This window comes from Felis catus, chromosome D1 (genome assembly GCF_018350175.1).
Source record: "Felis catus isolate Fca126 chromosome D1, F.catus_Fca126_mat1.0, whole genome shotgun sequence".
NCBI lineage: Eukaryota > Metazoa > Chordata > Mammalia > Carnivora > Felidae > Felis > Felis catus.
Window position 1 is genome coordinate 80,094,260 of NC_058377.1, and position 25,834 is coordinate 80,120,093.

Below are 25,834 nucleotides of genomic sequence, written 5' to 3' on the forward strand. Positions count from 1 at the left end.
ATTAGGATTAAGGAGCGCACTTGTGATGAGCACTGGGTGTTGTATGAAAGTGTTGAATCACTATATTGTACAGCTGAAACTAGTATCACACTGTATGTTAGCTAATGGGAATTTAAATAAACACTAAAAAAGTGTGTACATGTAAATGCCTATATTAAAAAAGAAAAAAATTTCAAATGAAAAATGTATCTCCTATTGGTTCTCCTTCTCCAAAGAACTCTGAGAAACTCTGAGAGGTACAGATTTGGTATGAGAAGTGGTTCCACAGGAATGAAATATTAATGATGAGTTTTCTGAACTTGTTCTGGAGTATCTGGGATTAGTTCTCTAGTCTACTTATATTCAAGGCATAAATGGCTCTATTTTTAATGGTAAAGAAAGTACTGGTGGTTCATTTCATGATGGGTCAATAGAAATACACAAAGTACCACCACTGGATACTCTTAATCAAAAACTCATAAAACTCATATTCTGATTGGCTATGTATTCAATATCTTAGAAAACGTTTGCCAATTTAATGGGTATAATGAGATTTCTGGTTGCTCTTAATTGCACTGGAGAAAGTGGGAAGATAAAATAATGAGTTCAGGGATTCAAATTCCCAGCTTAAATTCCTTACAAATAACCTGAAAGTGTCTATAACTTCCCTGAAAGAAATCCTTATCTCCTATAGCCACAGAGCTAACAGTTCTAAAAACCCAACCCAGAGTCTCATCTTGCAAGCAGCTGCATTATAACACAAATTGAATCCCCAACCTCACAGGATGTCTGAAATTAAAGTGAGGACAATCACTGGGGAAGAATGGAATCCTGATAGTTCCAGAGTTGAGCCAGTTTATAGACCTTTAATCCCTTGAATGAAGGGAGGTCAGGTCCCCTTCAGGATGGACCCTGCCAAATTTTACACTGTTAATCTTTCTCCACACCTTCCCCAAAGAGACCTATGGCCTTTTATTAAGTGACTGTGTGTTGGGGAAAAAAAAAAAGAGATAATCAGATTTTTAAAAGATTACTAGACACAGGCTCTGAAGTGTAGCTAAATCCAGGAGATCCAAAATGTCACTCAAGTTTATCTCAATATGGGTCCAGTGTGTGTCCAGAAATCCCTCATGTGGTTATTTTTTTAGTGCCAGAATGCATAATTAGAATAGACAGACTTAGCAATTGAATAATTTCCACCAAAGTTCTCCAACCTGCAGTGTAAGTGCTATTGCATTAGGAAAGGCCATGTGTAAGCCATTAGAAATGCCTCTACCTAAGTAGTAAAGAGTAAACTAAAAGCAATACTACGTACCTGGAAGGACTATTGAGATTAATGTCACTATCAATGACTTGAAGGGTGCATTCCCATTACATCCTCATTCAAATCTGCCAATTTGTCCAGTTTAGAAAGCAGATGTATCATGGAGATTGACAGTGGGTTATTGTAAACTTTACTAGGTATAAACTCTAATTTCATCTGCCCTTCCACATGTGGTTTCGCAGCTTGAGTAAATTAATATTTTTCCTTGTACCTGATATGCAGCTATAGAGTTGTCAAGTTCTTTTTTCTCAACACTTGCTGGTAAAGACCATCAAAACCAGTTTCCTTTTAGTTGGCAAGGCTGGCCATACAGCTTCACTGTTTTACCACAGCGGTATATCAGCTTTTCGGCCCTATATCGTAACTGATTCCACAGGAAACTTAATTGCTGGCCGTCCAGAAGACGTCATACTGGCCCATGTAGGTTGACATTATGTAGTGATTAAGAAGTACCAACTCTCTAGACGTGGTGGTAAAACATTTACCTGTTAGAGACTGAGAAATAAATTCAATAAAAATTCATGGGCCTTCTACCCTCATGGAATTTCTAGGAGTCCAGTGGTGTATACAGGGCATCCCTTCCAAGGTGAAAAAGAAGTTATTGCATCTAGCTGCATTTAAAAATAAAAACGAAGCACAACAACTAGTGGGGCCCTTTAGCTTATAGAGGCAATAATATATTTTGTCATCTGGGTGTGCTAACTCTGGCCCATTTACAAGCGACCCCCCCCAAAATGCTAGTTTTGAATGAAGATCAGAGCAAAGGAAGGTTTGCTACAGCAGGTTCACTGTTCTGTCACTTGAGCCATATGATCTAGCTGACAGAATGGAGCATGAAGTGTCGATGGCACTTTTTTTTTGGGGGGGGGGTCTATAGATTATTTATTAGGGGTGGAGAGAGAGCAGTCTTTCCACTTTGAATGTGCCTCCCGCCCCCAGAGCCTTAGAAGACTCAAGTAAGGCGACTGTAGGCGGTGAGTCCCCCATGGAACCACACTGGCTCCAGCTGACATTTTTGCCCCTGGCCTCTGCCCCTCAGCCCAGAGGCTGCCCGGGAGCCTGTGAGAGCTTGCTTGCTGGAAGTCACAGTAGGAACCTTTGTCCCCAGGCTGAGCAGAAGGCTGGCCCCCGGGCCGGGGGTTCCTCCCAGGTCTCTGCGCACAGCCCCTGAGGGGCAGGCTGGAGTGGGTGTGGACAGTGGGGGCCCACAGAGCTTGGGGTCGGTCCCACAGCCACAGCCAGCCTAGCAAGCACATGGGGCTGAGAAGGAGCCTTGCAGGAGAGCAGACCCCATCCCAGGTAAGGTGACGCCCGAGTCAGGAGAGGGTGCGCAGAAAAAGGCAGCAACCAGGCAGACACCCAAATCTCTTTTATTGGTAGGGGGGCCACTGGGGGCGGGCCCGGGGCCCTCTCACTGCACCGCTTGTTCATTGGTGCTGCTTCCTGAGTCCTGTGGCTTCATTACATCGGGCAGCTCGGGTGGACTGGAGAAGGGCTCGATGTGCAGGGTCTCGAAAGCTTCATCTGCCCAGAAGGCCAGCCCCACGGTGGCTGGGGCCTGCGGCCGTGCCATCTGACTGGTGAAGCCGCACTCTCCCAGTGTCTGGCCATCATCCAGAAGTTGGTCGTTCTTGTACAGCGGCTGCTCGTCGGGCGGCCACTCGACGCCCTCGACGATGCGCTTCAGCTCGAACAAGGTGCTGGACTCCTTGGCGTACGGGAAGATGGTGGTCTTGTGGGGCCTGATCATGAGGAACACGTCCTGCCAGGTCCTGGCTTGCTGCGATGCTGAGAACTCCCTCTGCTGGCCTCCCGACTAAACGAGGTTTCCTTTTACTTTTGGAAACTTTGGCAGAGCTCTACAGGTGAATCATGGAATTTTCTGGGACATTCCTGTAGGGCGGTCTTGAAGAAAAATTCATCCAGTGATCAGAACTTTGGCCAATGTATCTGGTGATTCATTTTACATAGGGGAAAAAAAAAAGGTTTGAGTGTATACTGATTCACGAGTGGTAGCCAATCGTTGGACTGGACGTTCAAGTGCTTGGAAGGAACATGAGCAGAAACTTGGTGAAAAGGAGATTTGTGGAAGAGGCACATTTGCAGACCTCAAATGTGACTAGGATATTAGGAAACTATATTTCAAAAATAATTAATGCATAGCAAGAAAGATTACATTGTAAGAAACTATTATATAGCATATAGAAAACAAGTTTAATGGTGAAATCAAATTTATAGCACAATTAAATATTACTTCAATATCTGCCTTGAAAAACTATATGTATCTGAGTCAGTTTCCCACACCTTTTTTTCTTCTTTAGTAGGTTTGAATTTTTCAGATGAGAGAGTTTCATTTATTACACAAAAAGTAATTAAATGAAACACCTAAGTAAGTAACTATTTTGCACACAGCAATACTACAAGAATAAAATTTCATTTGCCCACAACCAAACAGATTTTTTCTACAGTTCTCTAACTGTAATACCTCTAGAATGACTTCATTCCTGGCTTGAGTGATAACTTCTGCATCAAAAGTCACATATCGGTTCACGCAGAGATGTGAGATCTATCACACAGAAAGAAAAGTGAAATGATATTACAATGCAGGAACTCTGGATGACCTCAGCTGTCTCTGTTAGCAAACTTCATTGGTAAGAAAAATAAGCAGTGACAATAAAAAATGTCTATTTTTTAGTGTATGATTGTGGGACAGAGAGAGAGAGAAAATAGAAAGTAATAACAAATCATTATTTTAAACCTAACCATTAATTACCCACTTCCATATTATAATACTATCAAAGAACACTCCCAAATCCTAGGGAATCTTCTGTACCTTTGCAGAGATTTTTCCACACTTGGTTGTGTTTTGATATCAGTATGTGGTGTATGTGATATCAGCCTTCCATTAATTAATCATTCACGTAATACGTTTCTTGCAACTTTCTTGTGCCTTGTTCTGATCACATCTAGGTTGGGAGGAGAAAGAAGAGGTAACATAGGTTAATATAGGGAACAATGAAGGAGGAGGTATCCCACAGAAGCTGGTATCTTAAAATGTAGTAACTATCAGGCCCTCATCAAGGCAGGAAGGGAATATCCAAAACAGAGTGTGGGGATCAATATCCCAAGGTCTCTCCTCCTATATCCACTATTATTCTTCCAGATTCTCCCGTTAGTCAACCTGGAAGGCAGAGGGCAAGAAAGCACAGATGATGCAGCCCACAGAATTCAGTTTTCTGGATCACAGAAGAGGTGAATTAATATGGACGGCAACAGAGAATACCAACACGGCCAACTCTTTGTTCCACTTAGCATCTATTCTTGTCTGTGCTAAGAACTTACACCTTGAATTTACACCTTGAACCCAGCCACAATATTCATGGAAGGATGACATCAATTCAGATATACTTCCAACTGGAATTTAAATTGTAAAGCAACCCACTACCAGAACTCTTCAAGTAAGACAGCAAATAAAAGTATTAAAACCAAATCTACAATTATAGTTGGGAGATTTTAAAACTTCTTTTACAGTAAAAGACAAAAATCGTGGGGAGAAAATAAGCAAGGTTAACAAAAAGGACCTATTTCTTTTTTTTTTTTTTTAATTTTTTTTCCACATTTTTTATTTATTTTTGGGACAGAGAGAGACAGAGCATGAACGGGGGAGGGGCAGAGAGAGAGGGAGACACAGAATCGGAAACAGGCTCCAGGCTCCGAGCCATCAGCCCAGAGCCTGACGCGGGGCTCGAACTCACGGACCGTGAGATCGTGACCTGGCTGAAGTCGACGCTTAACCGATTGCGCCACCCAGGTGCCCCAAAAAGGACCTATTTCTAAAAGCTGCTTCTTGAATCTAAGGCTCTACCTTAAGAAACTTAAAGGGCAAAAGAAATGCAAATCAGAAGACAAAGGCAATTGAAGACAGTAAGCAAGATAGCAGACATCAATGAATGTGAAAGCAGAAAGAAACAAAACAGAAAATAACCAAAAAGAGAAAGTCAGTTTATTGTGAAGATAAAATAAAAATGATAAACATCTAGGAAAACTAACAAATATAAAGGGGAGGAGACACAAATTATTTATGAGTACTGAAAGAAGGGATATTCCTACAGACTCTTAGGACATATATAGGATAATATAGAAAACTATAAAGAACTCTACATACACAAATTTGACAATTTATACAAATGTACCTAAGCCTCAAAAACTATAAAATATCAAAATTCACTGAAGAAGAAATATATAGCATTAATATTCAAATAACTCTTAAAAATGAATTCATATTTAATCCTTCAGATTAAAAACAAGACCCATTGGTTTCACTGGAAAACTTTATCACACATTTAAAGACAAATAACACTAATTCTAAACAACTTCTTCAAGAAAATTGAAGAATGAAAAATAAAAACTTCCAGTTTCATTTTATGAGTTCAGAATAACATATCAAAACTAGATAAAGACAGCACAAAAAAGAAAACTACAAACCACTATCCCTTGTTACTATGGCTACAAAAACTTCAACAATATATAAACAGCAACAACAACAACAACAACAACAACAACATACCTAGCCATATATGAAGAGAAAAATATACTATGATCAACTAAAATTTACCCTAGAAATGCAATGGTAATTGAACGTGTGAAAATTTGGTCAATGAAAACTTGTGTAATAATAGTGTGAAAAAGAAGGAAAAAACACACAATCCTTTTGATACTGAAAAGGCATTTCATAAAACACAATATTTATTTATGATAAAAATTCTCAGCAGCTAAGAATACAAAGAAACCATTGCTTTGTAGAGAAAGTGATATGCCCCGATTCGAGAGACCCCCCGAAAACAAACCACCAGAGTCCAGAGCCAAAGCCAAGCGGCAAGGGTCCTTTATTGCAGGTTCGAACCCGGTCCTCCGCGCAAGAGGCCCCGAGCAAGGATCTTACAGCTTTTTTTATAGACAGGCACAAACAAGTTAGGGATTTTTTTGAGGTTACAGAGTTGTTATAGGTTGACATTTAAATTTGAACACTCAGCAGAACTTGATTGGTTCCCGCCTTTATTTCAAACCATTCAGCAGAACTTGATTGGTTCCCGCCTTTATGTCAGACTACCACCGGGCGTGCCCTGGCTGGTTTCCGGAATGGCAGAGGAGGGGAAAGATCTTTTCTTTGCAGTTGTGAGTACACCTGGTAATTTTTCTCTTAGCCTCTCAAAAGGTCGTCAAAAAAACCTGCAGCTAACATCATATTTCATAATTAAAGAGTGACTGCCTTACCCATAAAATTGGGAGGAAGGCAAAAATGTCCATTGCAGTCCCATTTAACATCATACTGGAAGTCTAAATCGATGCAATAACACAAGAAAAAGAAATGCAAGTTAAATTGATTGGAAATGAATTTATTTTCTATTTACAGATATTATGGCTGTATATCTAGACAATTTCAACCAATCAAAAAACAAAAACAAAAAACTCCTAAAATTAATGTGTGTTAAGGAAGAATATAGATACAGTGTTAGCACACACACAAAAAGTCAACTGTATTTCTTCATACTGGTAATGTAAATGGAAACCAAAATTTTAAAATAACAGTTAAGATATCTGAAAAAAGTAATATTGGGTAAAATCAAAGAAAATACATAAATAAGGTCTGTATGCTGAAAAATATGAATACCAGTGAAAGAAATTAAACAGCACATAAGAAAATGGAGAGACATATTGTGCTCAGTTGGAAGTCTAAACATGATAAAGATGTGAATTCTCTTAAAATTGACTTATAGATCAAAAATCTTGTCTAACCACATTGCCATGTGTAGATGAAGGAGTGTCTGTTGACCAACAGCAGCCAGAAATCTGATTCCCTTCAAAATGTATAGGGATATAAACTTCACCTGGCCTCCTGGAAACTTCAGGCAAGAGCTCACCACTGCTTACAAAAATACTGTGACATAATAAAAGTTTCTTTCTTTGACAAGTGTAAATTTACATCTCCTAATAGTCTCTGATTCAATTCAAATTTTTTGAATTCCAAGTAAAGTTGTAAAGTAAAGTTGTGTTTCACTGTCTTTTTAGCTCTCTATACATCCAGTTGATATGATCTAACCTGCCTTCTGTATTTTCTTTACAATACCCATTTTCTTTATTATATTTATTGCCAAGAGTAGTCTATTTCTAAAAATGTTCAGAGTATATATGATTATGAAGCACTGTACTAACAGTTTATAAGAATAAAATATTTTACAACTTCACCCAAGTAGTCCTTGTTACATTATATAACCCTCTAAAAGGAAGAGAAGTTTTATAGAGATCATATAATATGTATATATAAATTTATTATAGCTATTTATACTATAATAACTATATATACTATATATATAAATAAGATTGAATTCTGCTAGTGCATAGGAATCATTTAACATGATTTATTACTCATATTACTCATACTGTTACATATAACTCATACACACAAGAGTTGCTATAAAATATACATACACACATATTATATGTACTATATATACTGTACACACTATATACTATATGTACTATATATACTATGTGTACTATATGTACAGATATACTATATGTACTATACAAAGACAGAGAGAGAGAAAGAGAGATAATAGCAAGCATTATTTGTACAATTCACATTACAATTATGTTGCATTACTGATAGAATTTTACTTTTGTATCTTATACTGCAATATTCTTATGTTTCATCAGAAAATTGAAATACAAAAAATAACTCACTTGTCCAATGCTATGATACCTGGAAATAATAGAACTGTAATGTAAACATCTTATTCCAATTTTCATGTCAGTTTTAATGGAACTCATAATTTCTCAATTATAGAAATATTGTTGGCTTTTATCTCACTAAGTTACATACATAATACAACTTTATATCTAAATGAAAATTTATTTAAATACAAAGTTTGATTCTACTTGTAAAGTGATTTGAAGATATAATGAGGAACCTTGGGGTTAACAAATTTTGTTTTGTTGTGAATGAGGGTCATGTCAGAATGAGAGACTTTAATCATGATAATTCCCCAAAGACAAACCTGAAATTGGTTTATACTAATGTGGGATGTGTTATAAATGTCATTCTAGATGTGAGCCAATGGAGAGACAGGTAATGATTCAAAACTATAATTTAAAATCTATTTTAAAACTAATTGAAACAAACTATAGTTACCCCTTTGGGGAAATTTTTTGTACAACTCATTCTTTTGAAAATTGCATTTGAGAAAGTGGTATGTGTGGGACATTACATTATCCATTTTTAAAATGGAAGTTGTAAAAATGAGTATTACTTAGGATAAAAAGACATTAAGAGAAATTTATTCTGCAAAGTAATTTCAACCTGCATTTCTATGCTATTTAAGAGCAACTTGCTGGTTGAGTCACTGTCTATGCTAGATTAAAGAACTTAAGGCAAACAAGGTACATTCACATAGAATCATGACAATGATTTAAATCTATAAAGTGAGCTTGAATTTATTTATTTATTGCATTGATTGTAGGCAGTTAAGCTGTCTTATTGCACATATATTTCCTAATTCACTGACAGAATCACCCAGAAAAATAAGTGTAGATAAATTACCAGTCAGTGATAAATGAAAGTGTATCCTGGGACAATTCTGACACTTACCCAAATGCTTTGAATTTCCAGAGAAACAAGGCTTATATGCAGCTACCTCTCTGATGACTCATATCTAGGAGCTAAGGATTAGCCAAATAATAGTATGTCATGGAAACCCTGGGAGTGAATCCATGAGGAGGGCACTACTCTGTTCATACAAGCAAAGTAGACAGAGTTTATTCTATGCCCTGTCAGTTAGGGGAAAAAAAAAAAAAAAGAGGAGACCCTAACTCAGGAGCTGATTTCCTAAAGTTATGATATGATACACCAATGATAATTATAGGAAATCATATTAAATGATCTCTATGCTCTAGGTGCAGTGCAATTCTAACACCCCATGAAAGGGATTCTTAAAAGACTAGCTGAACTATTTGATTCCCTTTAACCAACCAGACACAATGATAAACATTTTCTCTTCATGTGACTAAGGATTCCCTTATAAATCACTCTCTTGTAATCAGCCATCTGTGTACTCCTTCCTATAAAATATAAGGCAAAACCACCTCACCAAGATATTCTAATCTTTGGATATGTAGCCTCACCCTATGGCAATAGCCTTGATGAAATTAGTTCCCATACTTATTTGTTTTTTGTCTTTGACACACCTAATGACCCTTTACATTTGATATGAATCGCAATTTTATCTACAGTTCTACAAAGTATCTCATTTGATTCTTATAGATACTCTTTTTAAAGTCACAGAAACTATGGCTCAAAAAGTTGTATAACTATGAAGAGTATTTGTTATTCCCCACAATTGTACACATATATTTTTGTTTCTGATATGTGCCTGAGAGGGCTCCCTAACCTTATGTATAAGTGGTTCATTTCTATAAAGGAAGACTGTTAACTCCAAAGCTAACTATGCATAAAGAGGGAAGAGACCTCTTCATCTTGGAGTGATTCCAGAGTTGTAACAAGAACCGTAGGTTTCAGAACCGTGAAGGATTCTTTAGTCATTTTGTTGCTTACCAAAAACTATCAGTATTACTTATAAGATAATGTTTAGGAATGATTATAGCTTAGATAGCCTATAATTCTGGCTAATTGGCTTGAGTAAACTTAAATTTTATGCTTAGCAATATAAGTAATGGGAATTTAATAGTGTTAGCTTTGTTCTGCATAAAGAAATAAGTATAAAATGACAAAGATGGAAGTGAAGCTTAGCCCATGCAATGTGACACCCTCCGTGCCATGCAGGTCAGACAGGGCCACACCCCGTGTGCTTCTCTTGAAAGTGACCACTTTGTAATTGTTGTTAACTAGGTAAAATGAACATCAATCAAATACAACTTAATTTCTTGTTGGAGAGTAAAGACATTTCACAACATATTCTCTTCAGTAGTTTGGGCATCTTGTAAAATCCTAATTGAAAATCTTCCTCAGGACGCATAGAATGCAGGCTATGGAATCAGGTGAGTTCCTTAAATATAAAGTGTTAGGTAAGTGCCTGGGTAGCTCAGTTGGTTAAGCCCCCAACTCTTGATTTTGGCTCAGATCATGATATCACAGTTTGTGAGATCAAGCCCCACATCGGGCTCTCTGCAGTGACAGCAAGCAGCCTGCTTGAGACTCTCTCTCTCCTTCTCTCTCTGGGCCCCTACCTCTCTCCCTCAAAAAAAAAAAAAAGATATATCTTTTAAGACAGATATTAATTCAATTTTTAAAATATATATTTCCCTGATATTAAATATAGGGTTCACCAAAGATCAGTGGTCTAAATCTCATTTTATGAAGATATCATATGTGCCAACGGTCTAATGTAGTCAGAAGGTTGCAGAATGATTTATCCTTATCATTTTCATTACTTTCTTTTTTTCCATTTTTTAATTAAATTGTTTTATTCAAACTTTATTTTATTCACTTTTAATCACTCATTTTAAATACCAACATGTGATATAGCTAAAATATATTAATTATTCAACATGCCAGAGCATAACAAACATATTTTCACACAAAAACTCATTCACCTGTCCTTCTTTTCATTCATGCAACAAATACTTAATGTTTTCTACAGGGGGCTCCTGGGTGACTCAGTCTGTTGAGTGTCTGATTTGGGCTCAGGTCATGATCTTATGGTTCACGGGGTCAAGCCCCAGGTCAGGCTTTGTGCTGACAACACTGGACCTGCTTTGGATTCTCTGTCTCCTTCTCTCTGTCTCTCTCTTTCTTTCTGTCTCTATGTCAAAAAGAAATAAACATTCAGAAAATTTTTAAAAAGATTAAGTCTTTCTACGTGTAAGATAATGTTCTAAGCACAATCTAGACACAAAAATAATAGACACAACACTCTGACCTCAAAGACCTCATGAAGCTTACAATCTTTGGTGACAGTAAGGGAGCAGGGATGGACAGACAATAGACAACTACACAAGTAGCAAAACATATAGTATCCCAAATTGTGGAGACATAGAGAAAATACAACAGGAAATGAGAATAAAAATTATGGACGTGGGTAGACTGCAGGTGAATGCAATAATACAGGGCTATACAGGCCATTTATTAAGATTTTGTCTTTCTCTGAGTGAAATGGAAAATCATTGGATGTTTTATAGCAAAGAATTTTGAACAAAGAATTTTAAGCAAAAAAATTACAAAGAACTACATTTAAAAATAATTACTTGGTCAGTCTTGAGAATACAGAGAAGCAAGGGCTAAAGTAAAAAGTCTATTAAGGAAGCCGTTAGAATAATCTAGATGAAGATTATATTGAATCATTGAGGGAAGTAGTAAGACCTTCAACAAGTTTTGGTCTCCATTTAAATGTATATTTCCAATTTCCACAAAGAATCAATGTTCGAAATGAAACTATCAGATAAGAAAATTTGTTTTTTTTTTTTAATTTTGTGAATGGTTTTAAATAATCAAAAACACTTTTCCAATGAAATGTTATCTTTCAAAGTAGTAGATATTGGAAATTAGATTGTATATTTCTCTAAAATAGTTATGGATCTTTTTGGCATTTGATTTTATATTCAATAAATAACAGTGGTATGTTAAAAGAAGAAAAAGAATCATAAAAGCCAACTAGTTCAATACTACTGCCTTTGATATCAGGACACTTGGTTACAGGTGACAAACTTCAACTCAAAATAATTTATGCAACCAGGGAAAAGTATTAATTCATGTGATTGAGAATTTCCAGTGGTCAAAAAGATATACCTGGCCTCCAGTACTTTTATATGAAGAATTTAGTGAAATTCTCATTTATTCTTTTTCTGTACATGTCATTCCACATTTTCCCCCTTTTCTATTAGCTTCATGTTTTTGGCATAACTTCCTAGAATTGTAGCAAAGTTGTTCTGTAGAACTTCCTCAAAAAGTCTTAGTCTTTAGCTATCACTCTTTTGTCTTCTCTCATGACCCTAGCCCTAAGCAATTACTTACCTACTTTATGTGTCTATAGTATTACTGATTCATTTAAGTGGACTCATACAATCCATAGTCTTTGAGGGCTGGCTTTCTTTCACTTATCATAAAATTTTCAAAGTTCGTACATGTTATAAAATATTTCAGTACTTCTTTCTTTTTAGGAGCACATACTATCTATTGCATGGCTATATTGTATTTTGTTCATCCATTCATCAGTTAATGGGCAATTCATTTGTTCCCATCTTTTGACTCTTATGTGTAATGTTGCTATCAATATCATGTGCATGTTTTTGTGCAGTCATATGTTTTTATTTCTCTTAAATATTTACCTAAAAGTAGAATTGCTATGTTGCATGATCCTCAGTGTTTATTTGAGGAAGTACCAGACTATTCTCCAAAGTTTCTGGCATTATTTTGTTTCCACCAACAATGTATAAGTGTTCCAACGTTTCCACATCCTTGCCAGCAGTGGTCAATATGTGGCTCTTCCATTATAGCCACCCTAGCGGTGTGAAGTGATATCTCCCTGTGGTTTTGATTTGCATATACACAATGACTAATGATGTTGAGCATCTTTTTGTGTGTTTGTTAGTAATCTTTATATCTTTGTTCAAGAAATGTCTATTCAGATCCTTTGGCCATTTCCAAAGATTGGATTATTTGTAGTATTGTTATTGAGTTTGAAGAGTTCTTTGAATATTCTAGATATAAGTCCCATCAGTTCTGTAATATTTTCACCCATTCTCTGGGTTACCTTTTTATTTTCTAATATTGTCCTTTGAAGCATACATGTATCTAATTTATATTTTATATTTATATAGCCATTAAAGATTTCTTATGAGGATTATTTGCATGATGTTTTTCTAACTCTTCTTTGAATCTATATTTAAGTGTTTCTTTATTAGAAAACATACACTTTCATTTTGCTTTTTTATCCAGGTTGTATATAAGGTATATTTAGACCATTTACAGTTAATATAAATGTTGATATAGATTTGTTTAACTCTTAGTCTTATTTTTTGTTTTCTAATTGTTTCAGTTATTCCTTGTTCCATTTTCCCTATTTTATGCCTTGTTTTAAAATAATTATATTAAAATTTTAACACCCATTTTATCTCCACTGTTATGTTTTTTGTGCTATATTTTACACTGCTGCTCTAGAATTTGAAACATATATTTTTATCATATCAGTTTATTTTTTTAAATATCATAGTGTTTAATGTATATTGTAGAAAACTAACAATAGTGTAATTAATCCCATTTGTCCCTTCCAACCTTAGAACTATATTTATCAAACATTAAAATTATATATATATATACATATATATATATATATAAGCCCCCAAATATATTTATATTAATTTTCTTTGAATAGGATTTTGAAGACTTTTAAAGAAAGATGAAGAAATTGTATATTTATATTTTATATGTATTTTACCATATCTAGTACTGTTTGTTTCTTCACATACCACAAAGTTACCAACTGGCTTATTTTCTTCAGTCTAAGGTGCTTCGTTTAATATGTCTCAAAGTGCAAGTTTTCTCAAGACATTCTTGAGGTAGTTTTTGGTCTGCAATGGGTCTTTATTTCCCCTTCATTTATAAATGCTGCTTTCATTGGATAAAGAATTCAACACTGACAGATTGTTTTTAGAAAGTTAAAGATATATCATTTTCTTCATCTCTGCATTGTTTCTGATAAGTAAGCAGCAATTCTTAAAATTTCTTTCTTTGCAAATAATTTGTCTCTTTTTCTGGCTGATCATAGGATTTTCTTTTTATGACCGTATTTCACCCATTTGATTATGAACTGCCTTGATATTTTTATTTTTGCTTATCCTGCTTCACTTTTATTGAGCATTTTTGGATTTATGGATTTATAGTTTTCATGAATGTTGAAATGAACTATATTTCTTCAGATATCTTTGTGGCCTACCTTCACTTATTTCCTTCTGTGATTCCAGGTACACATGTATGAGAATGCTTGATATTATCCCACAAATGTATCTTTTTTTATTCTCACTTTTCTAACGTCAGGTTCACTAATCTTTTGGTCTGTGGGATCCTAAGTATTGGTAAACTCATCCAGTGATTTTTAAAAGTATTTTTTTTAGCAGTTCTATTTCCTCCATTTTTATATCTTCCATTTCTCTCTTGGTATGTTCATTTATCTCTTTACATTCCTGACCATCCTTATACTAGCTTGGTTAAAGTATGTGGGACGACTGCACCCTACAATTAAGATGTGACAATTCTGGAGTTTGAACCACCACTCCAGCTGGTCAGAATTTGAACATCTCCCAGTGTTCGGTGAATGCTAAGAATTGGTCATCTGGTAGAATCCCAGTAGTTATTTAACTGGCCATGTGTGATGTTAGTCTGCAAATGCATAGCTGTTATTTAGCTGTAAAGGGAACATAGTTTTCTTTTACTCTTCTGATTTCTTGACGGGAACCCTTATAAAAAAGGACAGATAAACAAGAGGAAGACAAACACAAGCTTATTAGTAGTACATGAATACATAGGCAATACCTATGGAAAAATGAGGAAAAACTTGGGAAGCAAGAGTAAACTTTGTTATGTACACTTAAGTCTGTACCTTCTCCATTGATAAGGCCCTACAGTATCTCTGGTAACTAGCCTTTACTCTTCCTGGTAGAAAGGGAAAGAGGGATAGTTGGTAAATTTGTACCCTGCTTTTAGGCAAATATGGGGAGCACAGGGAACTTTTCTTGTATCTGCCTCTTATCAAATGCCTTCAGCTTATAACAGTCCTCAAGCCAAGCTGGTGTATTGTGAGGTGGAATATTCTGCCACCTTTAGAGCCAAAACTTAAGTGGACATCCATGAAAATTTCTGGAACTTTCTCTCTACAGCTTTCTCTTCCCTGATATTTTTCTCTATAAATCCTAGCTCCCTCCAACTCTGATATCTGTCCTATTATTTCAGAAAGACCTTCATGCTCTAGTTAGCTCTCATCTACCTCCTCTTAAGCCATAGAGTGCCTCCATACAGAAAGATATGACAATAATAGAAGTCGTCTCATTTGTTAGTTCAAAGATTTCAGTCAATACTGTCTATGGTCCCATATCTAAAAATGGAAATTTCATATATTTTGTCTAATTATTTCACTGTTCATGATGGCAGCCCATGTCCTATATTTGTTACTTTTTCACAATTATCTTTTTAATTTTTTTATCTTTTTTAATGTTTATTTATTTTTGAGAGAGACAGAGACAGAATGCGAGTGGGTTAGGGGCAGAGAGAGAGAGAGGGAGATACAGAATCTGAATCAGGCTCCAGGCTCCAAGCTGTCAGCACAGAGCCCAACGTGGGGCTTGAACTCACAAGCTGTGAGATCATGAATGACCTGAGCTGAAGCTGGACGCTTAACTGACAGAACCACCCAGGCACCCCAAGCTTTTTAGTTTTTTAAATGTGCATTGGGCATGGTTGATTTATACCATACAGATCTTGCAATCTTTTTTCTTCCTTAGAAAAGAGTCAGTTTTATTATAGTATGCAGTTCATTTGCTGGTCGATCACCTTGAATTGTGGAATATAAAGGAACATTTCTGAAAGGCTAGAATGTTACCCAAGTCCTTCTACATGCAAAGGATTCAATTTCAAAATATTGTTTGATTCATTGGATCTTATCAGGGCCTGGTTTTATTGTCTAATTCCTTGAAAACATTGTTTTTTTAAATTTTAATGCTAGTATGATTAACATACATTGTTATATTAGTTTCAGGTGTACTATCTAGTGATTCAACAATTCTATACACTACTCAGTGCTCATCATGATAAGTGTACTCTTAATCCCTATCACCTATTTCAACCATCCCCCCCACCACCTCCCCTCTGATAACCATCGGTTTGTTCTCTATAGTTAAGTTTTTTGGTTTGTCTCTTTTTTTTCTTTGTTTTGTTTCTTAATTTCCACATATGAGTGAAATCATATGGTATTTAAATGTCTTTCCTTGACTGACTTAGTTCACTTAGCATTGCACCCTCGAGATCCATCCATGTTATTGCAAATGGCAAGATTTCATTCTTTTTTATAACTAAGTAATATTCTATTATACATGTATGTGTATACATACACACATCACTTCTTCTGTATCCAGTCATTGATCCTTGGACACTTGGACTGCTTCTACAATTTGGCTATTGTAAATAATGCTCCAATAAACATACAGGTGCATATATCTTTTCAAGTAGTTTTTTTCATATTTTTTAGATAAATGTCCAGTAGTGCAATTCCTGGATCATATGGTGATTCTATTTTTAAGGAGCCTCCATACTGTTTTTCACAGTGACTGCACCACTTTGCATTCCCACCAACAGTGCATGAGGGTTCCTTTTTCTACATCCTCACCAACATTTGTTGGGAAGGGAGGGAAATGGCACCTGCCAGCTCTTTTGTTCTTGGAGAAGTCCCCCAAAGATCCCTCCAGCCCCTCCAGCACATGTTCTGAGATTAGTAAATAAATCTCCTTCCATATATCCCAGGTGTTTTTTAAACTGCTGCTTTTATGCTGTAGGTTATTTGGGGTTCTTTGTTGTGCTTTCTTTTTAAGGGTAGGGACTCTACCCTCCTAATTCTCCCAGAACTGAGCCAGCTAATTTTGAAAGTTCTGAGTGTTAGGCTCCACTAATTGTTAGGTCCCTCTGGTTTTCACAGTCAAATGTTACGGGGATTTGTCTTCTCCATGTAGGTCCCCCATGCCTGGAGTACCTGGCATGGGGCTCTGCTCTTTTCCCTTCTCCAAGCCTGCTAAATCCCTCCCTCCCAGGACAGTGCTGTGAGTCCATTTGGCTCCCTACCATACCTCCACCCTTCATACCCTTCTTCATGTGGTCTCTTCTCTATTTTTAGTTGTGAAGTCTGTTCTTTCGTCTTTGAGTCATTTTCTGCATTATTTACATGATGTAGGCATTATCCAGTTATATCCATGGGAAGAGGTGAGTTTAGGATTCTCCACCTCTGCTCACTTCCCCAGAAATCCCTCATTATCTACTTAATACATTTTTGTGGGCACTTAAAGTGGGCCAGCAATTCCAAAATCAGCTATTCCATTATAGATGGAATAGAAATCAAGCCATAGAATTTGGTGATGCCTTGTTATGCATCATTATTTTAGGAAGAGTTTACTAATCCAGTGCCCCTCCTATACGCTACCACAGTATAATGTACTTTGCATACCATATCCTCAATAAACCTATGTAGCAATGGCCTTTTGTTATTTTATGATCCCCTACTAGACTGTACACTCTAAGAGAGAAGGGGTCCTGTTTAAATTGTTTTCTCTTATAACTTTGGCAGTTAGCACTATTCTGGGCACAAAAATAGATGCATAAAAATCTAGTTTGGTGTTGATTGACAGATTAAAAGATTTCAGAAAATTTAGGCAGAAAATTGTCACTGGAATTTTACAAATGATTCTCCCCGAATAGCACAGAATATCTTAAATAAAAGAGTATTAAGAAGGTCAATGCTGAGAGCTAACCCTACTGTTCAACTTTATGAATAAAAAGGTTTTACCTCTCTCAGCCTTAGGCTCTATCTCATTTCCATAAATCAAAATAGCATAGTTAACATTTGCCACCTTTAATTTCAAACTTCACTTTTACACCAGTTATTTAAAATATGTAAAATGAGTTCTGACCCATGCTATACAGTTTAAATAGTCACTGACTAAAGTGTGGATGAGGGCACCCTGAAAATGTTTGATAAGCATTATTATAAGGCATCATTATAACTAGAAATATTTTTATTTTGTGTGATATGACAGTCCAAAGATTCTGATGCCCAGCTGAGAAAATTAGTTAATCTGTCAAAGGCTTTTTTAAATGTATACAACCAAACAACTGGATGGGATGACATATAAAGTTGTTTTTGGCTCTGAAATGTTATGACTATTAAGACAACCTAATTTATTACAGTAACAAGTAGTTTGCCCTATGGCAAAAAAAAAACCCTTCTTGTTTATTAGGAAAGATTTTAAGGTAGTACTTTTTGCACTTGGCCTAAACACTTTTTCCTTGGTAAGATCTTATCCAAGCCTTCCTTCAGAGCAGAAAGAATTTTCTAATTCAATGTTTTTTTTTTTAATTTTTTAAAAAAGTAATTGTATTACTCCTAAGAGATCAGTGTGGGTGCCAACTAATTCATCTTAAATAAAAATTGCATTATGTCAATTGTTGTTAAAGAATGTGAAAATCTTGTGAAAAATCTATTTACCCCATGGCCCTATCATCCACACACATTACGCACCATTAATAATTACATGTCACCAGAACAATATTTATATTTGGCAAATCTAACACTTAGTGGGGATTACTATTGCTAGCAAAATAGCATATTTTTCTTAACAAAAAGCTGTGGGGGTGCCTGGCTGGCTCAATGGGTAGAGCATGTGACTCTTGATCTTGGAGTTGTGATTCAAGACCTATGTTGGGTGTAGAGATTGCTTAAAAATAAAATTGTAAAAAAATAGTTGTGAAAATTACTCTTTATTTTTCTTTTTTTAAATGACTCTTTACATAATCTAAAATATCCTATACATATCTGATGTACATGTTAGTGGTAGGTCCCTTGTAATAAGCAATGTATCAGTGGCTTATTTGCCTTTTTTGATATTCAGTGTACTCTTCTAATCCTTCCATGAGAGTAAATAACATTATCCATGGAAACTATGTCAAAATGGGAAAGAAGTATTTGGTGTAGATCTAGACAGCTATTGTTAAGATAAGATCTTGAGGTTACCTAGGTTAGAAGGAGAGAGAAAATAAAATAAACAATTCTACTACAGAGATATATGTTTTAATGATTTTTAAAGACACACATGAGAATAATAATTTAATAGACAAATATTGCATTATGTAACAAGTTCTAACCCCTTTAAAAGATATATTTAGTCAGTGGGGTTTTTTTGTCCAAAATTGTGCACCTTACTACTTTGATCTTCATTTCTTTTCCTATAAATATCTACATACTCTCATGTCTATTAAGTTTATGTTTGAATCCATAACCTAATAGTATGTATTATAATGCTGTTTTCATACTATCTTTTGTCTCTAAGAACTAAGCAAACCCCCAAAATATTATTTCATTTTAAAACAACTCAAGCTGATAAGAAAAATTGCAAACATCATACACTTCTGTCTGACCTTCATCCTATTTCTCAAATATTAACATCTCACATAAACAGAGAATAAAGGCCAACAACCCAGAGTCTCACATCTTGAGTGCAGTGTAGTTTTTCTGTTTCTTTCATCTCCTTTCATCCTGGAAAATGTGACCATCTTCTTTTGTCTAAATGACTATTTTGAAAAGTAGTGGTCCATTATGTCCTAGAACACCATTCAATTTGGCTTTGTCTGTTGTTTATTCACGTTTAAAAATACGGTTTTTGTGGGGCACCTAGGTGGCTCAGTTGGTTAAGTGTCCTATTTTGGCTCAGTCATGATCTCGTGATTCAAGAGTTCAAGTCCCCCATTAGGATCTCTGCTATCAGAGTGGAGTCCCTGCTTTGGAGTCTTTATCTCCCTCTCTCTGTCCCTTACGTGCTCTTCCTCTCTCTCTCTCTCTCTCAAATATAGAAATATTAAAAATTAAAAAAATAAAGCTATTTAAAGTTTTTTTTTTAATACCACATGACTGATATTGTGTGCCTTATGTTTGCATCCTATCAGGAGATACATAATGTCAACATGTGTAACTACAGATGTTGTTGCCTTCCATCAGTTGGTTGAGGTGGCGGCTCCAGGGTTTTGAATTGCAAATTTAGCTAATTTCCATTTATGGTTTAAAATTACTCCACTGGATGACACTTTAAGAATATGTGATTATCCTGTTCCTTGTGATAATTGGAGGATAAATTAATGTAGTATACCTTAAATGGTGAATATTTTTATCATTCCTTCTACCTTTATTAATTAGAAGCCTATGAAAATGAACTGCTCTTTCTCATTTATTATTATTCACTTAATTATTTATATCAGTCTGAAATTGAAGATATTTATTTTTTCTATAGATCGTAATCCGTTATTATCATTGTTATTAACATTCTTTTATTGTGATAAGACCACTTAACATGAAATGTACCCACTTACATTGTTAAGTTTACAATCCAGTATTGTTAAAAGTAGGCACAACATGGGATGCCTGGCTGGCTCACTTGGTAGAGCATGAGACTCTGGATCTCAGGGTTGTGAGTTCAAGCCCCATGTTGGGCATGCAACTTACTGAAGATAAAAAAAAAATAAGCATTGTACATAGGTTTCTAGAATATATTCATCTTATATAACATCTTGGTTTTACCTGACAAACCACAAACCAGGCCAGCTCCCTTCCTGGGGCATTTCTAAACAGAATATATACACTAGAATAATGTTTTCAGATTGCAAGTGTGAAGAACCAGAGTAATTTAAAAAATCTAACAAGTATCATATTTGTCTACATTTACTCCCTACTCATGGGCATCACCTTAATTCAACCACCATGATTTTTAAAGTTATCTTCCATTTAACTATTATGCTATCCTATTGCTCTCAGAATTAGATAATCAGAGTGACAGTCAACTTCCCGTTACTCTCCCTGTATTAAACATACCTTTTAGCAAAAATGTCTTAAATTGGGGTATTTCTTAACTAATTTATTTTTTTCTGAGACATGTGAAACCAAACATCTTTTGTATCAGCTTGAATAATAGTGAATACAAATGCTTGAAGAGAAATCTAATTATACTTCTATGGAAGCACAGGAAGGGAAAAAATCAAATTACAGATGTGAACTGACAAGTAGTTAAAATAAACAAATAAACACATTAATAAGCTGAGATACCCTATGTTTAAAAAAAAAACTCAGGGGGTGAGAATTAACTAAATTACTCTCTCAACTGCTAGTGTTTGACATTAAAGTGAGTACTATCTGACTGGGCATCTTTGTTTGTGGCTACTTGTACATCAACTCTGTTTCTGAGTTAAATTTATTATTATACCTTTATTTTCAAGTGTAGGATTCTAGGACTCCTATAATTGCTTTACTGACCATATTCTTGGGTCCCCAACCTGAGGCTGTTTGCCTAAACACAGAACTGACAACTTGCATGCTCTGACAGGCAAAAAGCCAAACCAAGCTTTTAAAACACAAGACAAAACGTGGGGCGCCTGGGTGGCGCAGTCGGTTAAGCGTCCGACTTCAGCCAGGTCACAATCTCGCGGTCCGGGAGTTCGAGCCCCGCGTCAGGCTCTGGGCTGATGGCTCAGAGCCTGGAGCCTGTTTCCGATTCTGTGTCTCCCTCTCTCTCTGCCCCTCCCCCGTTCATGCTCTGTCTCTCTCTGTCCCAAAAATAAATAAAAAACGTTGAAAAAAAAACACAAGACAAAACAAACAGAAAAACAATAGTTGTCCCTTGGAGGAAACAGATTGATAACTGATGTGTACCCCAAAACCAAATTTAATCAGAGTTGCCATCCAAAGAGCTGAGTTTTACAATGTTTTTCTCCTGCTAATCTGAATTCAAAAGGAAGAGACAAATGGAATTTTTACCTTTGCTTCTCAAGTGGGCGCCACAGAGATCCGGAAGAGTTGACCTTGGTCAGAATTCCTAACCTTCACTGGCTCCTGCTAGCTTTCCCAAATTTTCATCCGTCTGCTTCAGAGTGAATGGGGTGTCCAGCCAACCCCTCATGGTTTCACCAGAAACTGTAGGAGAGGAAAAAAATATCTTTTTACTCTTTCAAATTGTTGACTGGGAGTCCATAATAAAAGAGAAAAACCATATACATTTATTTAATATAAGTTTTATATGACACAGGAGCCTTCAAAGAAAATGAAGACACAAGGACACAGTTAAATTTCAGTGTTTTTGTGCTAGGTTTGATGAAGAGTGGATCATCATGGAAAGATATGTAGGACAATGATGAGCTAGGTGTAACTGGGGCAAGGCTTGTTCATTTTGATTCCTCCCTGTATCCCTTCATCTTCATAGAAAGATGCTCCTGTCTTTAAGGTATAAGGAGGTCACCTCTCATATAATGATTTTTTTTATGACTTTTTTCAGGAGAATATCAGAAAAACCTTCCTAGCTTTAATGACCTGCCACATGGAAAGGTCAGAAAGCCACTTTTGCACATGGCAGTTCTCAAATTCCTTTAGCTTGAAATTTCTGTATGTCAAGGAGCCATGTTTTAGAGTAGTATGTTCTGAACTCTATCACAGGGAACACCTCTCAACAGAAAATAAGATGATCCTTACACTCAAGATTCATTGATGACCTAGGGTTACAATTGTGTTTAATGAGCTTGTTCTTGCTTTTCTTTCCTTGCTTTGTTGGTTTCTTACTTATTAGAATAGTTACTATACTAATTATGGCCATTTTAGTTTGCTATCTTAATTATACTTCTGAGTATAATGAACTGGAAAAATGCTAATTTTTCATGCCAGAAATTTGAGGTCCAAGGACAAAGCTGAAATAAATGTCCAACTGCTGCATAAACTGAGTATAGGTCAAGGAACCCAAAACAAAACCAAAGTGACTCTTAGAATTAACTCTGCAGATAAATCTTTATTTGTATAGTGAAGGTAGATATGGTCTCCCCACAAACAGGATTGGAAAGTGTGTGTGTGTCTGTGTGTGTGTGTGTGTGTGTGTGTGTGTGTGTGTTCTTGGTGAGGGGGTCTTGTCAAAGGATATAACATATATGCATATATGAAGTCCAGAGAAATGTTTGCTTTCTTCTTTAAAGAAGAAGGGGATATGGGCTTCTGGATGACTCAGTGGGTTAAGTGTCCAACTTGCTGTTGGCTCAGGTCATGATCTCATGGTTTATGGGTTGAAGCTCCACATTGGGCTCAGTGTGGGGAGTGAATCCTGCTTTGGATTATCTCCCTCTCCCTCTTGCTCTCTCTCTCTCTTTCTCTGCCCCATCCCCATTTGTGCTATCTCTCTCAAGATAAATAAACTTAAAAAAAAGAAAAAGACAGGAATCTATTCTGAAGATTTTTGTTTGGCTTGAAATCTCTGTGAGTTCCCTTGACTAAGAATAATGTGGCTGAGTGAAGTCTTAAGCTGTTCCTAGGAGGCTCTGGGAGAACTAGTTGAAAGATCCTTTGAACCCTCCAAACTCTTGATATAAATCCAAACACCACACAAAATCTGTCTTTCTGAGACATTATTCCTCTGTCTTCCATAAAATTGCTGGTGATTATATTGGTCTAAAGAGCTTGCTGCAGGAAAATAACTATATAAAACTCTGGAATTCTATGGCACCTAACAATTATTTGTTAAAAACTTAGTAGGAACCTCAGAAGATATATGGAAAAGTTAGAGACATTTTGCAAGTGAATTTACAATTACATAATCAACAAAAACCATAATAATATAGTTCTTAGCACTTGAGATTCCATTTTTATATTTTCTCATCTTTTTTTTCCTGAAACATGAGAACACCATTTATTTTCTCATCTTTTTCAGTAATTTACAGAATGTGTTCTAAATTCATCACTGTTTTCATGCAAGTTGAAAATAAGTGTGAATGAGCCATTCAGTGCACACATGTCACAGGTTCTTGATTCTTAAAATGACAATTAAAACCAGGCACTAGAGGGTTTTTTTTCTTTCAAAAATATCTAAGTAAACCTTCAAAAATGATGTTATAGTTGTATTTCTTTAGTGAGTTTTAAATTTACAAGTTACAAACAAGCATTAAGGCAGTGTGATACAGACAAAATGATATTGAATGGGGATTCAGAAATGGATTGAGGAACTATCTCTACGACTTACTTGTTTTGGATTACTTAACCTTTCTGGGTGTCATTCCTCTTAAAATGATAACACTACATTTTGCACAGGATTATTGTAACAATCAATGATAGTGCATATGAAAGCATATGAGAAAACTTCTTAGTGCTATAGCAAGGTAAGGAAGAAGTCTTCATTTTATTTCCAGTGTATTCTTCAGGAAAGCAGTAACATATTTTCTAAGGTTTTTATGCACAATAGGTGAGAAAGAATTAGCAGACCTGCAATTGACTATCTTCGTTTATGGGAATTGCTCAATAAAGAAAAATAAACCAGCCAATTCTTCTTGTAAATGCTAATAGCAGACCTCTTGGCAAAGACATAAATGGTATGTATGTACCATCAGAAGGGTCCACATCTATGAAATGTCTGGTTCAATTAAAATTGCTTATGGCTGGGGCACCTGAGTGTCTCAGTCAGTTAACCACCCCACTTCGGCTCAGGTCATACATGATCTCATGGTTTGTGAGTTCAAGCCCCGCCTACAGCTCTGTGCTGACAACTCAGAGCCTGGAGCCTGCTTCGGATTCTGTGTCTCCTTCTCTCTCTGCCCCTCCCTCACTCGTGTTCTGTCTCTCAAAAATAAATAAATGTTAAGAAAAATAAAGTAAGTGAATAAATAAAATTGTTTATGGCTAAATAAAAACAAACAAAAACTAAGCCCTGTAATCTGGGACATGCATGCTATTAAAATATCAGAATAAAAATGGGTATATTTCATGACCAAAATGTTTTTCTTCTAGTGTGAGATAGACACACACACACACACACACACACACACACACATACACACACATAAACTTACAGAGTAAGATCTTTTAAATCTTGTGAGTCTGATTCATATGGCAATTTAGTTACTTCTGCTCTCACAAGATTTTTAAAAAATTGTTTTTAAAATCATTATCAGCTCATTTGCTCAAGCTAGAATCCTGGGAATCATCATTGATATTTTTTTTTCACATTTTCACTGTAATATTTAGTCAATAGTCATATGCTAGCAATTATACTTGTAATTTTGTCTTGAATGCATTTATTTCCTCTGCTATCATGGAAAACTAAGGTACCATCGTCTCATTTACAGTTGATGGGATGACCTCCTAACTTGTCTATCTCCACTGCTCTTTCCAATCCACTTTATTTTTTTTAAGTTTGCTTATTTACTTTAGAGAAAGAGAGCATGCACACATGTGAGCAGGAGAGGAGCAGAAAAAGAGAGAGAGGGAGAGGGAGAGAGAGAAAGAATCCCAAACAGGCTGCACACCATCAACACAGAGGCTGACAAGGGGCTCGACCTGAGTCAAGAGTCGGGTGCTTAATCAACTGAACCACCCAGGCACCCCTCCAATCCACATTCAACACCACAGACAAACAAAAATTAAGCCCTGGAATCCTCTGCTCAAATCCTATCCATGGCTTCCCATGGCTTTCCTTCTAAGGGCCAAAATCTTTACCACTTCTCCTGATTCGGCCACTAGCACTATACTCTCGGGAGCTCAATCGCATCAATCCTAACATCACTCTTCCATCCCCTCAAGCTTCCTCGCACCCTTGCACCTCTGTCTGGAACATTTTCCCCAGCTAACTCATATGTTATGTTAAATTTCACTCTCTACTGCAAGATTCCCCTGAATCCAGTAACTTTATTGTATAATCTTATAGCTTTCTCTTTATCAGAGACCTTACTAAAGCCGCATGTAATTAGCTGGTGAC

The 25,834-nt window shown here is 36.0% G+C and overlaps 1 protein-coding gene and 1 non-coding gene across 2 annotated transcripts; one reads left to right on the forward strand and one right to left on the reverse strand.

The window, feature by feature from the left end:
- Positions 1 to 2,714: 2,714 nt before the first annotated feature.
- LOC123380245 (elongin-B-like) lies at positions 2,715 to 25,627 on the reverse strand. Its single transcript, XM_045038097.1, has 5 exons — positions 25,576 to 25,627; positions 21,934 to 22,026; positions 14,914 to 14,966; positions 3,789 to 3,869; positions 2,715 to 3,119 (listed from the first exon to the last, which is right to left on the reverse strand). Exons 1-5 carry the CDS (start codon positions 25,625 to 25,627, stop codon positions 2,715 to 2,717), a joined length of 684 nt encoding a protein of 227 aa, XP_044894032.1.
- On the forward strand, positions 20,483 to 20,555 carry TRNAQ-CUG. The gene has a single exon. It is a non-coding gene; the product is annotated as a tRNA-Gln (tRNA).
- Positions 25,628 to 25,834: the final 207 nt, after the last annotated feature.